The sequence below is a fragment of the Bombus fervidus genome, chromosome 4, assembly GCF_041682495.2.
Source record: "Bombus fervidus isolate BK054 chromosome 4, iyBomFerv1, whole genome shotgun sequence".
In the NCBI taxonomy this organism is placed as follows: Eukaryota; Metazoa; Arthropoda; class Insecta; order Hymenoptera; family Apidae; genus Bombus; species Bombus fervidus.
The window spans coordinates 7,093,354-7,111,668 of record NC_091520.1 but is presented as its reverse complement, the minus strand read 5'-3'; the positions used below and the strand labels follow the sequence as shown (position 1 = coordinate 7,111,668).

The 18,315-nt window shown below is 37.5% G+C and overlaps 1 protein-coding gene across 6 annotated transcripts in view; it reads right to left on the bottom strand.

Moving 5' to 3' along the window:
* Window positions 1-6,681: 6,681 nt before the first annotated feature.
* LOC139986847 (uncharacterized) overlaps window positions 6,682-18,315 on the bottom strand; it is a 209,557-nt gene continuing 197,923 nt past the window's right edge. For all 6 annotated transcript variants that reach the window (XM_072002517.1, XM_072002523.1, XM_072002521.1 and 3 more), the window contains one exon: window positions 6,682-17,807. In XM_072002517.1, the coding sequence (XP_071858618.1) occupies window positions 17,600-17,807 (208 nt within the window). In that variant the 3' untranslated portion in view covers window positions 6,682-17,599. The remainder of the gene's footprint in view (window positions 17,808-18,315) is intronic.

Sequence of the window (18,315 nt, the reverse complement as noted above, 5' to 3'; positions counted from 1 at the left end):
CGATTATAGTTCAGCCTCGAGGTTGCACACAGCGGTGCTTCGGTATGTTAATTATATTTTTGTGATTACCGATTCCCATATTGTATCGTGTTTACTATATCGTAGCTAGCAATGTTATATAATTATACGATATACCTTCATTGACGTTGTTGAGCGCCGAATGTAAAAAATGACCTCCGTAATATTAAATTCGCGGAGAATAAGCGACAGAACTTGAAATCGAATTTGTTTCAACGCGTTTATTCCTGTTTGATCGCTCGCGTAATCAGATAACGATCAGCGTTGACGCTGATTAACCTTAGCGCGATTAGTCATTTGCAAGAAAAAAATCGAAATCCACGTAGACAAAATTTATCAATCGACGTATGAAGTGTTTTGAATCGATTTCAATGTTCTGCCAACAGCCTAAACTATATACAGATACATAATTTAGGAAAATAGATCTTGCAGAGTTGAAATTATCCTTTTATTCGATAGTAGCGAACCAAGTGACTTGTACAAAAGCGGACACGCATTTTCTTCCTCGTTTCACGCGTGCATGCGTACGTAAGCATTTTTTATAACGATGTTCAGTCTATTACTTGCAGTTCTGCAACACGAACAGATCCGATCGATGTCGACTTTTGGCTGCTCAGGGATTAACCGCGTTATCTGTCGCAGTGTCGTGTTGACGTTTCGCGAACATTATGGTTCGCTATTCCAAGGGATAACGCGATTGACTCTGTAAAGCGAGAGGCACGACGTGCATCGTGAACCATCGTGAAAGATTAAAATCTAAAATTGGATTGATTGAATATATTTCGAAACTATGGTATCTCGAGTTGCCTACATTAGAGATTAATGGGAATAAGTTGAGTTTACACTATTACCTGTATGTTTTTGTTTTCTATAAACAACGACATATCTGTGATGCGTATTAAGAAATTAATGAGAAGTATTACGAGGAGTACCAAATGTTATTATACATACACGTATTCAACTTAAAAAATGACTTTTCTCAGTCGTATACACATGCCTATGACGTATTGTCGATACTTATTGTCTATTTATTAATATCCTACTATTTCATGAGAAATAGTACTACCATTTCGTGAGAAATTCTTCACTGTTATATCGGTATCTTTTAACGTTATCAAATTACTACTTAATCGATGCAACATCGACGAGAAAGGTGTTTAGCGTAAGTTCATTAATATTATTCAGCTATCGCTGTCCTTTCACTGTGAACGTATTTATTTATATGCAACACTATTTATGATATAACTAATCTGTCTTCTTTTTTTAGAGATCAATCACTCTGACAGATGGATTATATATATATATATTATTATTATTTATTGTGCACTATGTTATAAAAGGACAATAAAAAAGGAATTAATACCATGCAGTGTCTTTTATAGAGTCTTAATTCTCAAGTTATTATTTCAAATCTAAAAGATATCTGTAAGCGCAATTTTCATTTTAATTATTTAATTGATAAACAAAATTAAGGAGCCTGTCTTTTGAAAAGTACAAGAACTTAACCAAAATTGTTTTATTTTCTTTTTTTTTTTGTACACCTTATAAGCAAATGTAAATGTTTTTAGTACTACATTGAACGATACTGTTTTACAGACGCCTGTCCATCGACGACGTAAAATCGATTCTTTAATCCTGCTACATCTTTGGAATCATTTTTTCATCTGCTCATGTCTGTTTATCGGAATGTTTCTTACGATCGGGGGAAACACCAGTGAGGATCGTTATTGATATACGTAATTTTTCGTTTTAGTTTTGTGTTAAAGTCTTTCTTAGAAGATTTAAGACCTTTTGCTCACTGAAGCAAGAACCAGATTGCAGCATTTACATCTGAGGGACGACAGTTAACGAGCAGCTCTTTGAGGAAATTAACGTAAGTTTTGAGATTCATCGTATTATTAATTTTAATTACTCGTAAATAATACGTCATCGTATTCCTAACGATACTGTTATGATGTCGATAATGACGTAATATGTAAAATCAGAAATACAAAAATATTATGTCTGCAAACATTTATTCTAATATAAAGTATCGAATAAAATACGAAATTATTTCATTTGATAGTTAAGCAATAAAAAAGTATGTAGGAAGTAAATTAATGTATAAGTATTTGAAAATATCTAAGTAAATATTTTATTAGAATTATGTCCAAGTTTGCTACGTGCGTGTTGCACAAGATTCTATGCAAACAACAGATAACGAATAAAAATAAGCTGTCAAATATTATTCGCCACTAACCAGAAAATATCCAATCGAACAGGTATTTATCCGACTAAGAAATTATTCGTGCGAGAATTTATTACAAACAAAATGTAATCGTGCAATTTATTCGAATACAATTATGTATTATGTATAGATATTTATCTATCACATCGAGGATAGACGTGGTACTAGATAGTAACATCAGCTTTCGTAACTAACTTTTTTCAAATTCCACATTAGAAAGTTTATCGTTCTTTGGTAAATTACTCGTTTGATAAATTAACCCTTTGCACTCCTATGTCGAGTGTAACTCGACATCAGTTATCTCAGGAGCTCCTTTGTCGAGTCTCACAGTCGACATTTTTTCAGCCCCACCTTCCTTTGTGCAACGTGCGAAAGAAAAGCAGGATTGCATCCTGGAAATTGTTTCAACATATATCGTACACTTAAGAATTACAAAGTACAACAATAGTGTGAATAAAACTGTTATTTAAGTGAATTTGTTTCTTCCTTTATTTATTTAAATTGTCTTGTTTTTTAGTTAAAGTAAATTTCAAATAAAACACTTAAAAGCGTTAGCAGTTGCTGGTAACGAAATCGAGAACCGAGTGCAAGAGGTTAATAGTAAGAACTGTACCGTATATGTATACTTGTGAAAAATTCAGTGGAAATAAACGATCATTCGTGTTCTTATTCGAACGATTCGTTATTCAAACAGATAATAAAAATAAATTTGTAAGATTAAATTAAAATAATTCGTTACGAATAACAAACGATAAACCCACGGATAAACTTATGAAATTTATTCCAATTTCTTACTCTAACAAGTATTTATCTTACTCTAACAAATATTTATACATTAATTTACATGAATGTTCTTACACTAACTAATGATCAACTCTGCTACATGCATATTAACAATTTACCGACCGATAGCCGATTAATCCGTTTTTCGTCGCCGACGCTTATCAACCGATAGCCTATTTATCGGCTTTTTGTCGCCAACAATATTTCTCATTATTTGAGCAGTAATTTGTTATTCCTTGATCTTTTACCTTGCAAACCGACGAGAACATTCTATGAGTTCGAAAACTTGTGTTATCAAATCGGCGAATCACTGTATGGATGATCGCCGAAGAGCTTAGTATCGCTATAGGATGTGCACACTCAATTCCAAAAAACGATTTAAAAATGTGAAAACTTGATTAGGTATTCTCGTATTTTGTATTTTCGTTCTCTTTGAACTTTATACTTTCAATTTAGCAAATTAGAGTTAAAGTAATTGTTAAATTAAATGTTTACAGGGAATATCAAGATGAATCAATGAATGTATTAAACAAATATGTGATCCCCCCAAAAAAAGAAAAAAAGAAAAATGATGATGAACATAAAATCTTATTTACATAATGACTTTCAGTAGAACATTATCTACCATTGCGTGTGCTGCTCCAAATAGCATAACCTTGCCCTGCGTAGTAATTTTCATAACTTAGGTATAATAATTAGGTGTAAATAAGGTGTGACATAAATTATTTCATAATTTACCTATCTATCAAAGCCGGTAGATACACGATTAATCAATGCAAAGCTTGCTTTGGACCTAAATTTATATTGATAAAATTATATGATATAGAAACAAATATGTATATACAAATGGGCTTCTTTTCCCCCTCATTTTTCTCGTATTCTTTTTATCATATAAATTTGTCATATAAAACAAAAAGGAAATTGTAATTGTAAATAATTAACTATATGTAGTAATTGAGGATGGCGACCTTATCGATGTAACTAACTTTGAAACATATTTAAACATAACATATTAAAGAATGTAAATAACGATAGTAACTAACAATAATTATTACCAGTATTTTCGAAGATCTACGAATTGCTGAATGTCAAGATGCGCCCTCCACACGAGCTACAACGTTTTTTTTTTTTTTTTTTCTTTAATTTGTACTTGACAATATGTCCAACTGGACATTCGGTAAATTTTTCTAGCTTTATTGCTAACTAACATGTGGAAGGCTAAGCGAGATTGCATCTTCCAGTTTGTCATGCACATGTTATTTAGCAATAAAGCTAGAAAAATGTACCGAATGAACAAATTAAATAATAAAACAAAAACTTGCTAAAACTCCTTTATTAGTTTATTACATCAGAATATTACATGTTAAATAATTTAATATGAAAAACTTCATGCTCAATGTTATTATAGATGAGTCAGTGATGTTAGAAATTGTAAAAGAAAGACTATTTGTTACATTTATTCCTACCGTATGCGGTCAAAATGTCCAGTGATTAAAGAAGTAATAGTTTTTATGATTTAACTTAGGTAATAGTTAATTTATAACTAAATGTATATAAAATGATGAACTTTCTTAAAATTTCGTCCAAATTTACTTTTGTTTAATTTCAATATTAATATCTCTAGTCTTAAATAGAATTACACTTTTATTTATATAAAGATATATCTTATTCAACTTCGCTGCATTTTTTACAAATTATCAAATATATATTATACAAATATATATTATACATATTATCAAATATACACTTGCCGCATAAATATTTCCCGCGTCTTAAACAAATTTTCTTAATTTTGTAACCTTTACAATTTTTTACTTGACAAATTTTTTGTAGTAATGGATATGAACTTGTTGATAGTTTTATTGCATGGTTTTTTTCCCGCGATTCTTTATATAAAAGTAATGTATGTACCAGGTTTATAACAATTTTGTAAATTCTCTGTAAATTGGTCCATACTGTAGATACCATTGCAAATTTATTGGTTCATAAACGTTGGCTTCTTTCGCTCTTCTTATGAAATCGTATAAATCTCATAATTTCAGCAATGTCACTCCTGCTCATTGTTTTTGAAAAAAATGCAGGTCTCTAAATTTTATTCCACAAATTTTTTGCCTGATATGCACCGTGGACATATAGCAGAGCAATAAATGCATCTAGTTTTGTTACATCTAGCTACCTCTTAGTCCCCAATACTCTAAATGCTTCTTCTTCCGTACATTTTATTATATGATCCCTTATACGGTGATCAATGATAAGATAAAATGCCGTCTTTACTTGTCCTTTCATTATATGCCGTTTAGCATATCCTTAAAAATATTATGAACTGATGTCAAACATTGTCAGGTTTGGGACTTGCATCTATTTCTTTTCAAACTGCTCCATCGGGCCTAGCTTCACTCTCTGCTGTCAACGATAATTTCTTTCCTTTTTGCCCTTACGTAAACGCTTATATATAATATTCAACTCTGATTCGGTTGTAAATAGCTTTTCATTTGTTTCCATGCTGTTTTCAGTTGCTGAAGTTTCTTGTTCATCGCACACTGAACAGTCTTTTTCTATGTCCGTTATTTCATTTTTATATTTTTTGTTTGAAAAGTCTTGACATTTCTATGGTAAATATTTATCACAGAATAATATCATGTACGGAATACAAAATTATTGTCAAATTTGATATGCTTTATCTTCCCTTTTATAACAACTTTACACAAAACGCTTTGAGATAGATCTTTCTGTCTGAGTTTTAGAGATAACAAGTTTAGATGTCGACTAATTGACTAATAACAAATCGAGATGTATTCTAGTCGAAAAGACAATAGCAAGTAAAAATATGATCTGTGGCGGCGATATTTATACGAAAATATTGATGAGTATTGACCGTTCTCCACCAACGGTTACTCGAGGGTGAAGTTGGGAAAGCTTTTCCCATGTTTTATAGCAATGAGCAATAACCCTAAGAAACTTTTCAACTTTTAAAATGTTTGTAGCAATGGACTGTAAAAAATGCTAAATTTTGCTAAGATTCCTTAGAATTATCATGGGCCTGAGTTGATATGTCTCAACAGCTGGTGGCTATATTGAACGAGGGATGGATTGTTTTATGACAAGATTATGGGTGTAACAGTTGTTATTATTTGTTATTACTGATTTTGTTTGTCATCTGAGCTTGAGATAGCCTTTTCTTCGTACTGATTGCATTTATTTTAAGAATAACTAACATATTTTGTCAGACGGTCAAAATGACCGCTTACGGTATGCAAGGCAGAGTACAAATTTTTCTCAGAAAATACAGGAGCAAACTAAAATGAAATACCGACAAATATATAGTATGTATGTCTTAGGAAACATCAGAAATTATGAAACGATATGATAAAGTTTAAATCTGATTAAATCTGATTAATTATGTAGAAGTTGCGTCAATTTGACTGCGCCGATAGGTTTAGTAACAATCTTTCTCATTATTCGAGCAATAATTTGTTATTTAGTACTAAGTTACCTTGCTCAGTTGCGTCAGTTGCGTTGTTTTGTGGACTCCCACAGTTTTATACCAATTTGAAAAAGCGTACCGTTCGCGATGAGCAAAAAGAATCTGCGCCTGAGCTTCCGGTCGGACAGCTCGGAAAGTGTTAATCAAGGACAAATGACACAGCTGTTAGTTTAAGGATGCAAAAGATGCACGTTTATTCGGTAAAATAATGTACAAATAAATAGTTGTGTGTCGGGGATGAATACAATGCTTTTCATCGATCTTCCTCACCATCGCACATCCGAACGTGCAGTATACACGTTCTCTATGCTTTAATGAGTCTCGCAAGGATCGATTATCGTGTCTGTTTCCTTCGCTCGTTCGTTTTCTCACACTCTCGCTCTCTCGCTCTCTCGCTCTTTTTCTCTGTCTCTCAAGTTTTCTCAAGTACATACTCGCATCGGTGTTTCGTTTTATTCATTTATTTCTTCTTTATTTCTCGTTGGAAACGAAAGTGGAGGCTATAATATACGTACAAAATTTCTGTGAGAACGACGTCGTCCATAGTATTACACGAAAGACTCGATAAACGACGATTCGTCGTCGAGCCAAGGTGTAAAGAATTCGTCGGATGTTCTCTTCTTTCTGTTTTTCCTTTTCTCTTCTTCCTTTTTTTTTTTTTTTTTGTTCAAATGTTTTTCACGATATTCGAACGATCAAATTACCGTTGGACGTTTATTTTACTCGTTTTACTATGGATTCATCGAACGACGTCAATTTTCTTTATTATCAGTGTGGGGGCGAGGGAGGAGTGTACTGTTTATGTTCCTTACTGTACTGGAGCTTTTAGTCATATATAGCGATAACCATTAATATATGCATAGGTCTTTTCGACACAGATACCGAGTATAGGGCATACTATTTTTTACCTTTATTTATTTATTTATTTATTTATTTTTTCCTTTTAATTCGATCGTGGTGATGACAGTGGTAATAACGACGAGTAACAATAATCGTAGCAATAGAAGTAATTAAACGTAATCATAAGAATAATAGCAGTAGAACGACACTGATTATTAACGTTAACGATAATCATATAATAATAATAATAAGAATAATAATAATAATTGCAACAGACGTACAAACTAGGCTAGATGGACTTTCATAACTGATCCATACATTTAGGGACAATTATAACGTAAGATCATGCGTCTTGGATTTACAAAACGTTCGCTGGATCGATCAGTCAACCATCGACTACAAACCTCGTCCGCGTTTTTCCCCAAAAAAACCTCGAACACAAAATGTAGATTATTCGGCAATGTTACTTATTTAATTATCAAATTTAAATATAAAAACGAATCTAATACAAGCGTTATTGCTTTGTATGTAAATTTGTCAATATTTATACGATCAAACGTAGCCATCATCAAACGAGATTCTAATAGTCTGCACTGCGGATCGCGATAACGAAAGTGAAAATTCAGATTCGAATGGCAGGTGGATGGTCTGTAGTCGAGGGTTGACGATCGATAAAAGGAAGAGGAAATAGAGGTGCCCCCGGTTGGAGATGCCTCCGTTTACGACCGAATTCACAATCGGAAAGGTATCCCTTCTTCGCGATGCTCAGTTCACGTTAGCAACTGTACGCTCGTGGAAAAGTAGGCCGTATCGTATTACACCGCTACTTCCATCTACTTGGTATAAAAAAGAACCGTGGAAAACAGTAGTAACCGCTGTCGATATAAAAAATCGTTATGGCGCTCTCTATATCGGTTATTGATTGCGTGATCGTCGAGAGAATGTCTACGTACGGCCGTTGTAACATTATTTACGTACACTAGAAACGGGGGTGGATTTGTGGAGAACGGGGGATCGTTTCGTCGTATTTTCGATCCAAACGGAAGTCCTCGGTTCCTCGACAACGATCGATCGATTCTGGCCACGAAAATCGCCACTACTGATTTCCATACAAATAGATTTCAAAAGATCGATTCGCAAACTATACATATATACTCGATACGCAAGCATTTTTCGGCAGCACCTTCTTTAATTTAATAATTTAGCGTTAGTTATTTTCATTGTGTTTTGTTACCCGTTTAATATTTATCTTGGACTATTTCTTTTTCTGTTTTTTTTTTTTTTTTTTTTTTTTGGAACGATGACAATGCGTCGTTCGCCATTTCGAAATTTCTGCTTAGCATCGTGTGCCGCGAATGGGCAAACTGATACAACGATAGGTCCTCGGATACGGTCATTTTGACTGTTTGCTTTGTGTTTGCTTTTTTTTTTTTCTTTTTTTGGTACTTGGATGTTCTTAGTCTAGGTGTTCTAAAATATTCGATGATCTTTTTTATTCTTATCCGCTTATTGGAATAGAATGTGTAAAAAATTGTATGATATCTGTATACTTCTTAGGGAACTGTTAAGATAAATTATCTTTGCAATCATTTGAGACAATCGCTTGTTTTTGTAGTGTAACAGTTTGTTTAAATGAAATGTTATTCCAGTCAATTATCTATCAACACCGATTCGCGTGTAAAATTTTCACAGTGTTGTTAACGATTCAGAAAACAACGTTTGCCCGTTAACATCGCGGGAGAACGAATATTGTAATTGGAAATGACCGCTAGCGAATTCGAGATCAAATAAATTTCCCGGCATTCTCAAGTCGAACATTCCTTTGATATTCTTGTTTAAGTGGCGAATGCGAAAGATTGCATATGTCTGACAAATGGCCATAATTGAAGTCATTAGAGACGTAATTTCTCTGAACTGATTATTGGTCAATGCTCCCGCGATAAATTACGAGAAAAGGCTATTAAGAAATTACTTTTACGAATACCACGATCTCTTTGCTCGAACTCGTTCACCTCGAATATCTTGAAATTACAACGACGATCGAGATTCCTAGAACTTCACGATATTTCCTAACAAGTACAGAACAGAATATCGTCGAAAAATGTAATTACTTACAATGGGACACTTTGAACGCGCAATACAACATTTTTTTACCATCTGTAACCTGCAGTTAATAAGTTGAAGTTTCATTTTGCCACACTATTAACGAACACTTTATTCATCTGTCCATATAAATATATTTTGCAATTATAATTCTCGTGAAATTTTACTCGTCTCATTAGGCTACCGCTCGTATCTCGAGTTACTTTTTATCCTAATTAAAATTCATCGATGACCTCGAAGATCTACGTTGACGAATAAAAAAGTGAAAAGTTTCTGAGCGAACTCTCGCGTAGCAAGTTCGCTTCGAACGTTTTATGAAAACCTTTCACATAGCACTGAAACGGGAAATTACACACGTCAACGATAATTTTCTAATATCTTCCTTAAAGCTAGGAGATACGTTAACTATAGGATGATCAAGTGGAGCGAAAAAACCACTCTGAAAAGGCGTAACAGCGTTGAAATTGTAAAATGTTCTTCACAATGTTTGAGAAACTCCCACCGTGACAAACGTCACGCGATTTCACTTTCAATTGATCGAAGAGTGCCTGTAAAAAATACCATGAGAGAGGCTGAAACGAGTATTGTGGAAATCAAAGACAACCTATCTATGCATTGACGTAATGCAAATTTATGAAAAAGGAAAATGTATCTGTAAAAAAGCCTCTTAGGTGCGAAGAAAGCTGAGTGCCACAGACAGAAGCTAAAAGACAATTAACCGACGTTCATCAGCATTGCCATTCCAGCACTGTCGATGACCATTTAGAGCGTGAAATTGCATTCGAATGTCATACTGCAGTGTCTTCATTGGAACGTGGAACATGTTCGAATAAGAAATTAAAATTCTTCAGCTCTTCTGCTACCTATGGTGTTTTCTACGAGCGCTCCTCGATCTCGAAGTTAGGAGATCTCACCTCGCTGTTTCACAGAGCTTGGGAAGCTAGCGCCGAACGACGGACAGATCTTTTGAAATCGCTTTGTCCACCAGTCGCTTGAAACATTGGACGATCGGAATTGAAGCAACATCGCGGTCGCATTGAATTTCGAAAGAAAAAGAATAGAAGAAACAGCTTGCACGAAGAAAATCGGAATGACGCATGCGGAAAACCGGGCTTAGGGTCGGGTTAAAAGGGATAGTTTCCACCGGCGTTACATGTGAAGTATAATCGTACATCTACCGTATATATGAATACGTACATTGTATATGTAATTCCATCGTATCGTTTAATCAGCCTCTTTCATCGACAGCTATAAAACCGATATTTGAACAGAGATCGCAGTTAATAATTAGCGTCGCGCAAATATCGCGTGCATGCGACTGATATAGGATCGTTAACAAGTTCAGATTGGGTGATCGCTGCCACAGACATCTAAGAGCGTCCAGCTTATCGATCGCGATCCTCACGCGGATCGTCGATGTTTTTGGCCGATGTTTCCTGTGTTGCTTCACTCTCTTCGCGTCTTAAATGGTAGTTTAATTAATCGCTTAAAATCATAACTAATAACGCCTTAAGTTGCTACGCTTTTTTTTTCTATCACAATATTTCTTTTTCTTTTCTCTCTCTCTCTCTCTCTCTCTCTCTCTCTCTCTCTCTCTCTCTCTCTCTCTAGAAACAGAACCAAAAAGGGGTGGGGGCAATGAGAACGTCTCGTCTCGTCGTTTAGTTCTTTTGAATCCGCAAAGAACGAAATCCATTCGCCTAAGTTACGTTAGGTAGACGCGTGAAGGCGCGTCGTGATCTTCCGTTTCACGAGCACGCGCCGTATGCTTCGTCTCGACCCCGGAAGAAAGGAATGCATCGATTCGACTCGCGTATTGAGCATACGTTTCATCAGCGAAGCTTCTTCGATTCGATGATAACGAGGATGGCCGTGTCGCGCGCTTCCAAACACGCCACGCGTCTATACATGTGTGTATGTGTGTGTGTATGTGTGACATGTCTTCGACGAGGAATAATTCTTAAATAATTAGCAACAAGGTGTTCTCTTCCGTTCTTTCGAATCATTGATCATCATCATTTCGGTTGCAATTCGTGTCGTTGGATGATCGAAAGCGCACCGGAGACCGAGAACGTCTTGCGAGCTTCGCGTATCGCTAAACAAGAATTCGACGCATCTTTTGGCACACGCTATTTCGCACAAACAAGCGCGCTTGCCTCGCTGAATGTAACACGATGAACCTCGACCTCTTTCCTTCTTTCTCTCTTCCTTTCTGCTTTCTCTCGTTCGTCTCTTCCTATCTGCTCGCAGACCAATTTTAGATCGATCACCGATATCATCTGTTTGGTACGCGGCTCCTTCGCGCCGAATCGTCTCCGCTTGGCGCCACTTTGCGCACGATCGTCGCTTCCTCTCGCCAGTCTTCTCTACGGGTGCATGAACAATCGCCATACAGCGAGCTACATACGAGAACGTGTACTAGACCGTTACGATTAGTGTAAATATATTGTCGGATATATCAGAAACCAGTGTTCTTCCTCTTCCGTAACATGTTTGTGGCTAGCGGTCGGATTCTGCACGATCGCGCGGGATTAAACGCAGTTGGTAAAGCAACTTTGATCTTCTCGGCTCACTCGAATGTATCAGCTTGTTTTTTTTTTTTTCTTTCTTTTCTTTTCTCTTGTTCTTAAGCAACGATATATGTACGACAGCATGGAGATATATTTTTGATGGAAAAAGTATCTGTTTACGAGCGTGTTCGACTGTCCAACCGCGGGCGACGTGGAAATCGCGCTCCACGTGTTTCGCTCATTTGCGCGATCATCGTGTTACTTCGAGTTTGTGCAATGTCCGAGCAATGCTAAACGATACTTCTGCTGGGTTCAATCGTATTTCGTATTTGAACGTACGGAGTCGTTATAGTTCATGGACTGTGTCTTTAAGAATTAGATTTCTCGCAGGAGACGCGTGTATTTTATGGAATAACGCTTATGGTACAAGAGATAAACTCTCGTTCGGAGTATTTAGATCTCATAGCGGGATCTTTGATACGCAGAATGGAAGAAAGCAAAGAAAAAGACATTATTTTTGCATACTATTGAAAATTTTCATACGATAAACTAGAGAAGATATGGACTAAAATACAGCATAGACAAAAAGTTCGTTCGCGGTTCTGTAAGGGAAATTCGGAAAATCGCCCGCAGTTGCAGAGTCGAAAAACTTAATTCACTTGCACGTAGTAACCAACGTAGTTGAATTAGAAGAATCAGTAGATGACGTACATGCTCGCACAAAGTGGGACCCGACAAAAATAATGAAATGATATTTGAAAATATAAAATTATAGATTTTACGACAAAAAGTCGATTTTGGATTTTAAATATTACGCGCTCCTCTGTAGTTGCAAGCATTCTCAAATTATGATTCTTCCATGTTATATTTATATTTTGTTCGGTTGATCGAGCGAAATTTCGGTCTTCGAAATTGCCTTCCTCGCTTACGAACCTCGTCATTCGACCAAACGGTTGCGATCAGTCGTCAGAATGGAACAACTTGTTTTGCAAAATTCAAGATACAAAGTGACGGCTTAATCTCCATGCAAACCACAAACATTTTACACTTCGTGTCTCAAGATTCTGTTCTCAGGCCAACAGTTCCGCCGATCGTTTTCTCGTTTCACGTTTCGTCTAGCTACGTATTTACAGGACTAGAGTCTTATTTAAAATCTGCTGGTGCCTGCTCGGTCGCGGTTCCAATTGCGATCAAAAGCCGAATATTGAATCGAACGATGGTTCCGACCGTAAGTTTCGGCGAATCAAGAAAACGTGCTGCTGGTTTGGCGATACAAACGAAGTTAAAACTTAGATGATCGGTCGAGCTAATATCTTAGGAGCTTGCAGCTGATCGCGGCCACCGAGCAGACAGGCGAATCGTGAGCGATTCGTATGCGTTATCTTAAGTCTAGAATCTTAAAGACTATACGTGTAATTAGAGCCCACGATAATTTCCTACTTGAAGTAGTCGTTCAACCATGTGTCCTCGATTTAATTTTTCATCAAAGCACTAATCCACGAAGCACCATCGAAGGGATTTTTCAACGAATCCTAGGAGTCTCTTTTTCTCGATTAATTTCACCTAAGCGTTACTTTTGTGTGTGTGTGTGTATGTGTGTTATCGTGGGCAGAGATAGCGCTAGATCTTATCAAGATGGTGAAATTCGTTAATTTATCTAAAATGTGACAAACAAAAGAGTTTGAAACGTTCTTTCTCCATCGTTCCACTATCTTTGTCTATACTTTTGCTGATGTTCGTTATTCTTTTTCTCATCAGAGAAAACTGCCTTTTAATCTAATTTCTGAGCACGTTTCGTTCGCGTCATCTTTTTTCGTAGACGCATGTTGGACGATGACGCGCGAGTCATATCGGCGCAACGACTCGATTATTATTCTTACACACGTAAGAACGTTTATTGTACCGATGCTGAAACAAACGGGGACCAATATTCTTCTATCGTCGTGAAACGTTCAACTATTCTAATCACGAATCTGCCGTGTAAAATCGAGTTTTCATCTTCGATACAACTTGCTGCAGCAACAGTGGAATGACATTTATAAGTTTACATACAGTCGAATAGCAGTCGATGTTTCTTTGCGAATGTATAAGCATGGATTCCCTTCGATTTCTCGAAATCTTTTTTTTTCCCCTAATCTCGCGCAACTTTCCCGCCGCTCTTTTTCGAAAGCACATGGCCAGTCTAGTGGCCGCAACGAAGTACGGATCAATTCGTTGCGAATGATTCCTCGGGGTCCATTGATTGTCGTATCTAAAGTTCTGATGGGGAAACGTTGAGTACATTCGACAGTATCACGTCCATCGTACTTCGAATTCTTTAACACTAGAACAACCGACGATCAAATACGAGACCTGTACCAAAGGAGCGAAAGTAACAGATATAGAAAATTGTACATAATTGGAGGCAAAAGGCCACTTTGTCCATATATTTTACAAAGAATCACTCGAAATTCCAAAACTACTGCTTCGCCAATCTATAGAATTATTTCTAAAGGATCGTAAATTGGTCATTTTCGCCACTCTGGGAATTCTAGTGTTAAAATCGTTCGACTCGAACAGAAGAGTAATTCGTTTCGACATTGTATCTGACTTCTCGACAATTTTGCCATCTTTCTGTAAACATATCCCAGTTTCCTGTATTCTTGTCTCGGCGTGCAATCGAACACGAAAACAAACTGATTCAGATACTCGTCCGGTAGATTGTCAGTGAGCTTGAACATTTAAACCGCTCGATTCTTCGTCTTCGTAGCGACGCGGAAATTTACCAACGATCCATTAATACTGGCTTTAGAAACTTAAACTACACGGTTGAATTCTTATTCGCCATCGTCTTCGAGAAGCGTTACAAGCGATTACAAATGAAAGGTTTCGCACTGATCGGATCAGCCGATTATCCGAATCATCGCCGTGAAATTCAACGAGGAAAGCGAGGGATATCCGAAGCGATTCTACGTACAGCGTTACGCAAAGATCATGGAATCATTCGTTAAAAATTACAAACAGAACAAAGGCAAGGTTTATGCGCTGTACGCTTAGGTCCAAAGCCAAAAGCCACGTCTCTGCCGAAACAACACAACGAGGAACCTCCCGTTGCCTGTTGTTGTTGCGTGTTCCAAGTAATCGCCAACGAACGTCAACTGGTAGAATCACATTGTTCACGCTGAAGAAATGTTCGCTTTCGATGTGTTGCTACGCGTTTCTTATTTTTCATTTGATCTTTGCTGCCGCGATTGGAAATGAGCAACAAGCAGCAACAGAGACACTGACAAACAGAGACATAGGACAACGAGCGCCACATTTTCCACAAACATAGGTCGACAGGTCCTCATCGTTGCTTCGGCGAAGACGCAGCCGAAGGATCAACGCGTCGATCTTTTGCATTTCGTCTCGGCTAACGACAGCGACAGCGATCGATCTCGACGAAATCCTATGCATTTAGCCGCGATCTCAATTCCTGTTCTTGAAGACCGCCGTTTCGAAGCTTCCGCAGACTTTTCGCTTGGCTTGAAACGAGAGTCTTCCGAAAGAGGAATCTTTCGAAATATCGCGCGAGTTTCTTTCGACTGATATTAGTTTAACTCTTTCACAATGTAAACGTCGACAAGTTGGCAGATGCAGTTTTGGGCATACAGTTTCGTATCTTAATTCTGTGTACTTTGACGATATCGAAGACAGAAATGTGAAAATCGCTTCTCGTATCGTTTGCATCGATACAGTACGCTACGTAAATAAATTTACAAATCTTTAGGTACAGTCGTTTTTTGTTGGTAAAACCTTGTGTTTAAAAAGTTTCGCTGTAAAAATGAAATTCTCGGGACGCGTTAACATCGGCCAGAAGCCGAACACGCGCTTTGCTTAACGTTAATTATCCAATGAAAAGGCTGTCTAGGTTTGAAATTTGGGACTCTTCGTCGTGTTCTTACACTGTGAAAGAATTAAACTTGGACGATCAATGAACGCAGATTACTCTAAATACAGGGAATCTGACTTTTGCGTGTCACGCTGTCGAGTAGTCGGAATTTCTTGTTTGTCTCATCTATTCGTCTACCTTCCACCTTCGAAGAGCCAACGACGTAACTCGAAGAAAAAATTACTTTTCCAAGGGAACAAGAGGCAGAGAGGTCCGCGTTAGTGTCTCGTATGACGTGATCGTGTTTCTTAAATTTATACGGTGTCCAATCACGCGAGGTTTAACAAATTACGTCTCGCCAAGAGACACGACGCTACAAAGCGTTCCAACTACAGAGATGTTGGCAACGACGTAGCAGTTAACGCGTTGCGCCTCCGCAAATTGTTAATCGTCTCGCTTTTTCAAAGAAGGTAGACGCATCTCGTGGGTCAGATCTTGATCAGAATCCTCGCAATTCGATACGCTTCTCCTTCGTAGCACGTATACGCGTAAAGGCCACAGGTGAAAAGCATGATAAGTCTGTTATAGAAGAGAAAGTTTTTAATTCAATACGTTGTCGATCAATTTCATATTTGATTTTAGAATTAAATACGACTTTTTCTTATCTTCCTGAACATTTAAAAAATAACCTCGGTTGCGTAGACTGATATCAAACAGGTTAAACTAGTATTCTCTAAGATTTGTTTTCTATCTTCGGAAGACTTGCATCTTCGAATTTCACAGGCTACATGTTTTTCAACTGTTTCGTATGGTCAAGCGACGTAACAGGAAAGTAAGAAAAATTGAAGAGCGCTTGTAGAAGACACTGCGAGTGGCAAGGAACAAGTTTTTCAAAGAGGAAAAGAAACTTTATGCACTAATTTAATCGAAATTTTATGTGCTCCTCCTCTCAGTTGTAAAGCAAACTCAATTCCATCGATTGAATAACTGGCATACACCAAGAAACAATGAACCAATTTACACTTAAACTGCACACTGCAGTGTTTTCATTAGTACGCGCAACGTATTCCACTAAAAGGTCAAGATTCTCTAATCTTTGCCACTTACAAACGCCCTTCGAATCGACTCATCATGTTTCCCCGCGTGGTCTTCACGATGCGACAGAAATAGCAGCGCTATGCTGGCTCGAGTCGAAAGAAACGAAAAGGAGAAAAAAGAAAAAGAAGGAAGACGGGCCGATTTACGAGACATAAAACGATCGAACTAGTAGCAGTTTGAAAGCGACTATGGTTGGACAAATTGTCGTTGTCTCGGCTATCACGCCGGCAGCGTGAATTATTCAGCAATTTGGGCTGGCGGGGCGATGCCGATGATCGAACGTTTGCCAATAACGCGAATTAACTTAGCTCGTTCGGCCGTCTACTCCGTTTTAATTCACACAGCCGCGGAGTCTGATATCGCCGAACCCCTTGCTCGCGACAGAGATCTAACTGCCAAGAACGAATGGCCGTGGTAATTGCGCGCGATCATCGTCACGGCGTGGCAGCCAGATCTGGCTAGAAGCGGGCACCACGCCGTGACCGATGCTTGCCGCTTTCGAAACTCGAGCACCACGATCGTCCGACAAATCTCGGATGCCGGGTGTTCGTCGCGCAATCGAGCCTCGTCATCGTTGCTTCCGCCTTTCTCTTCGTTGCCGTAGTGGCCGCGTTTCTTTTGCTGGATTCCTAAATCGATGGCGGCTCCTTGTCGCAACGATGCACAAAGCCGTGCTGCTGCTCGGGTCATCCACTCGACTGCTCGGGCAGCAGTATGCTGACCGATTTGCGATTCGCAGATCCGTTACTAGCGTTGTTCGTGTTGTTGACCGTGGCGAGGGCAGGAGGCGGTCGGTGCGATGGAGCGACCACTCGCACTTCCGGCCGCGGCGAAGCTTCCCTCAGCGGGCTTCCTACATTCGCTAGGTCCTCTGCGCTCGTCAGCGTGGCCGTTCTGCGATAAACAATAGTCTTGATTAACGAAGTCATGAAGAGTGAAAGAAGAAAGTGTACAAATCAATGTATATGTCGTTTATAGTATATATAGTTAAGGAAGCTATGAAGAGTCAAGGAAGAAATTCTCCAGGTTAATGCGTATCTTATTTGTAGTATATATAATAAGTAGTATTTATAATATTTATAGTATATGTAATTAACGAAATTAGGAAGAAGCAGAGAGGAAAATCTACAAGTGAATGGATATCTCACTTATAGTATACATAACATGTACAATATGTATATAGATAATGAAGTTTGAAGAAACAAAAATGGAAGTGTATAAGTCGATCAGTTTATGCAGTTTTATTATTATACAGATAATAGTTAATATAATATATTTTTAGTATTATACAGTTAATAGTTAATAGAAAAGTCTACAAGTGAATGGATATGTCACTTATATTATACATGACATGTATAATATGTATATAGATAATGAAGTTTGAAGAATCAAAAATGGAAGT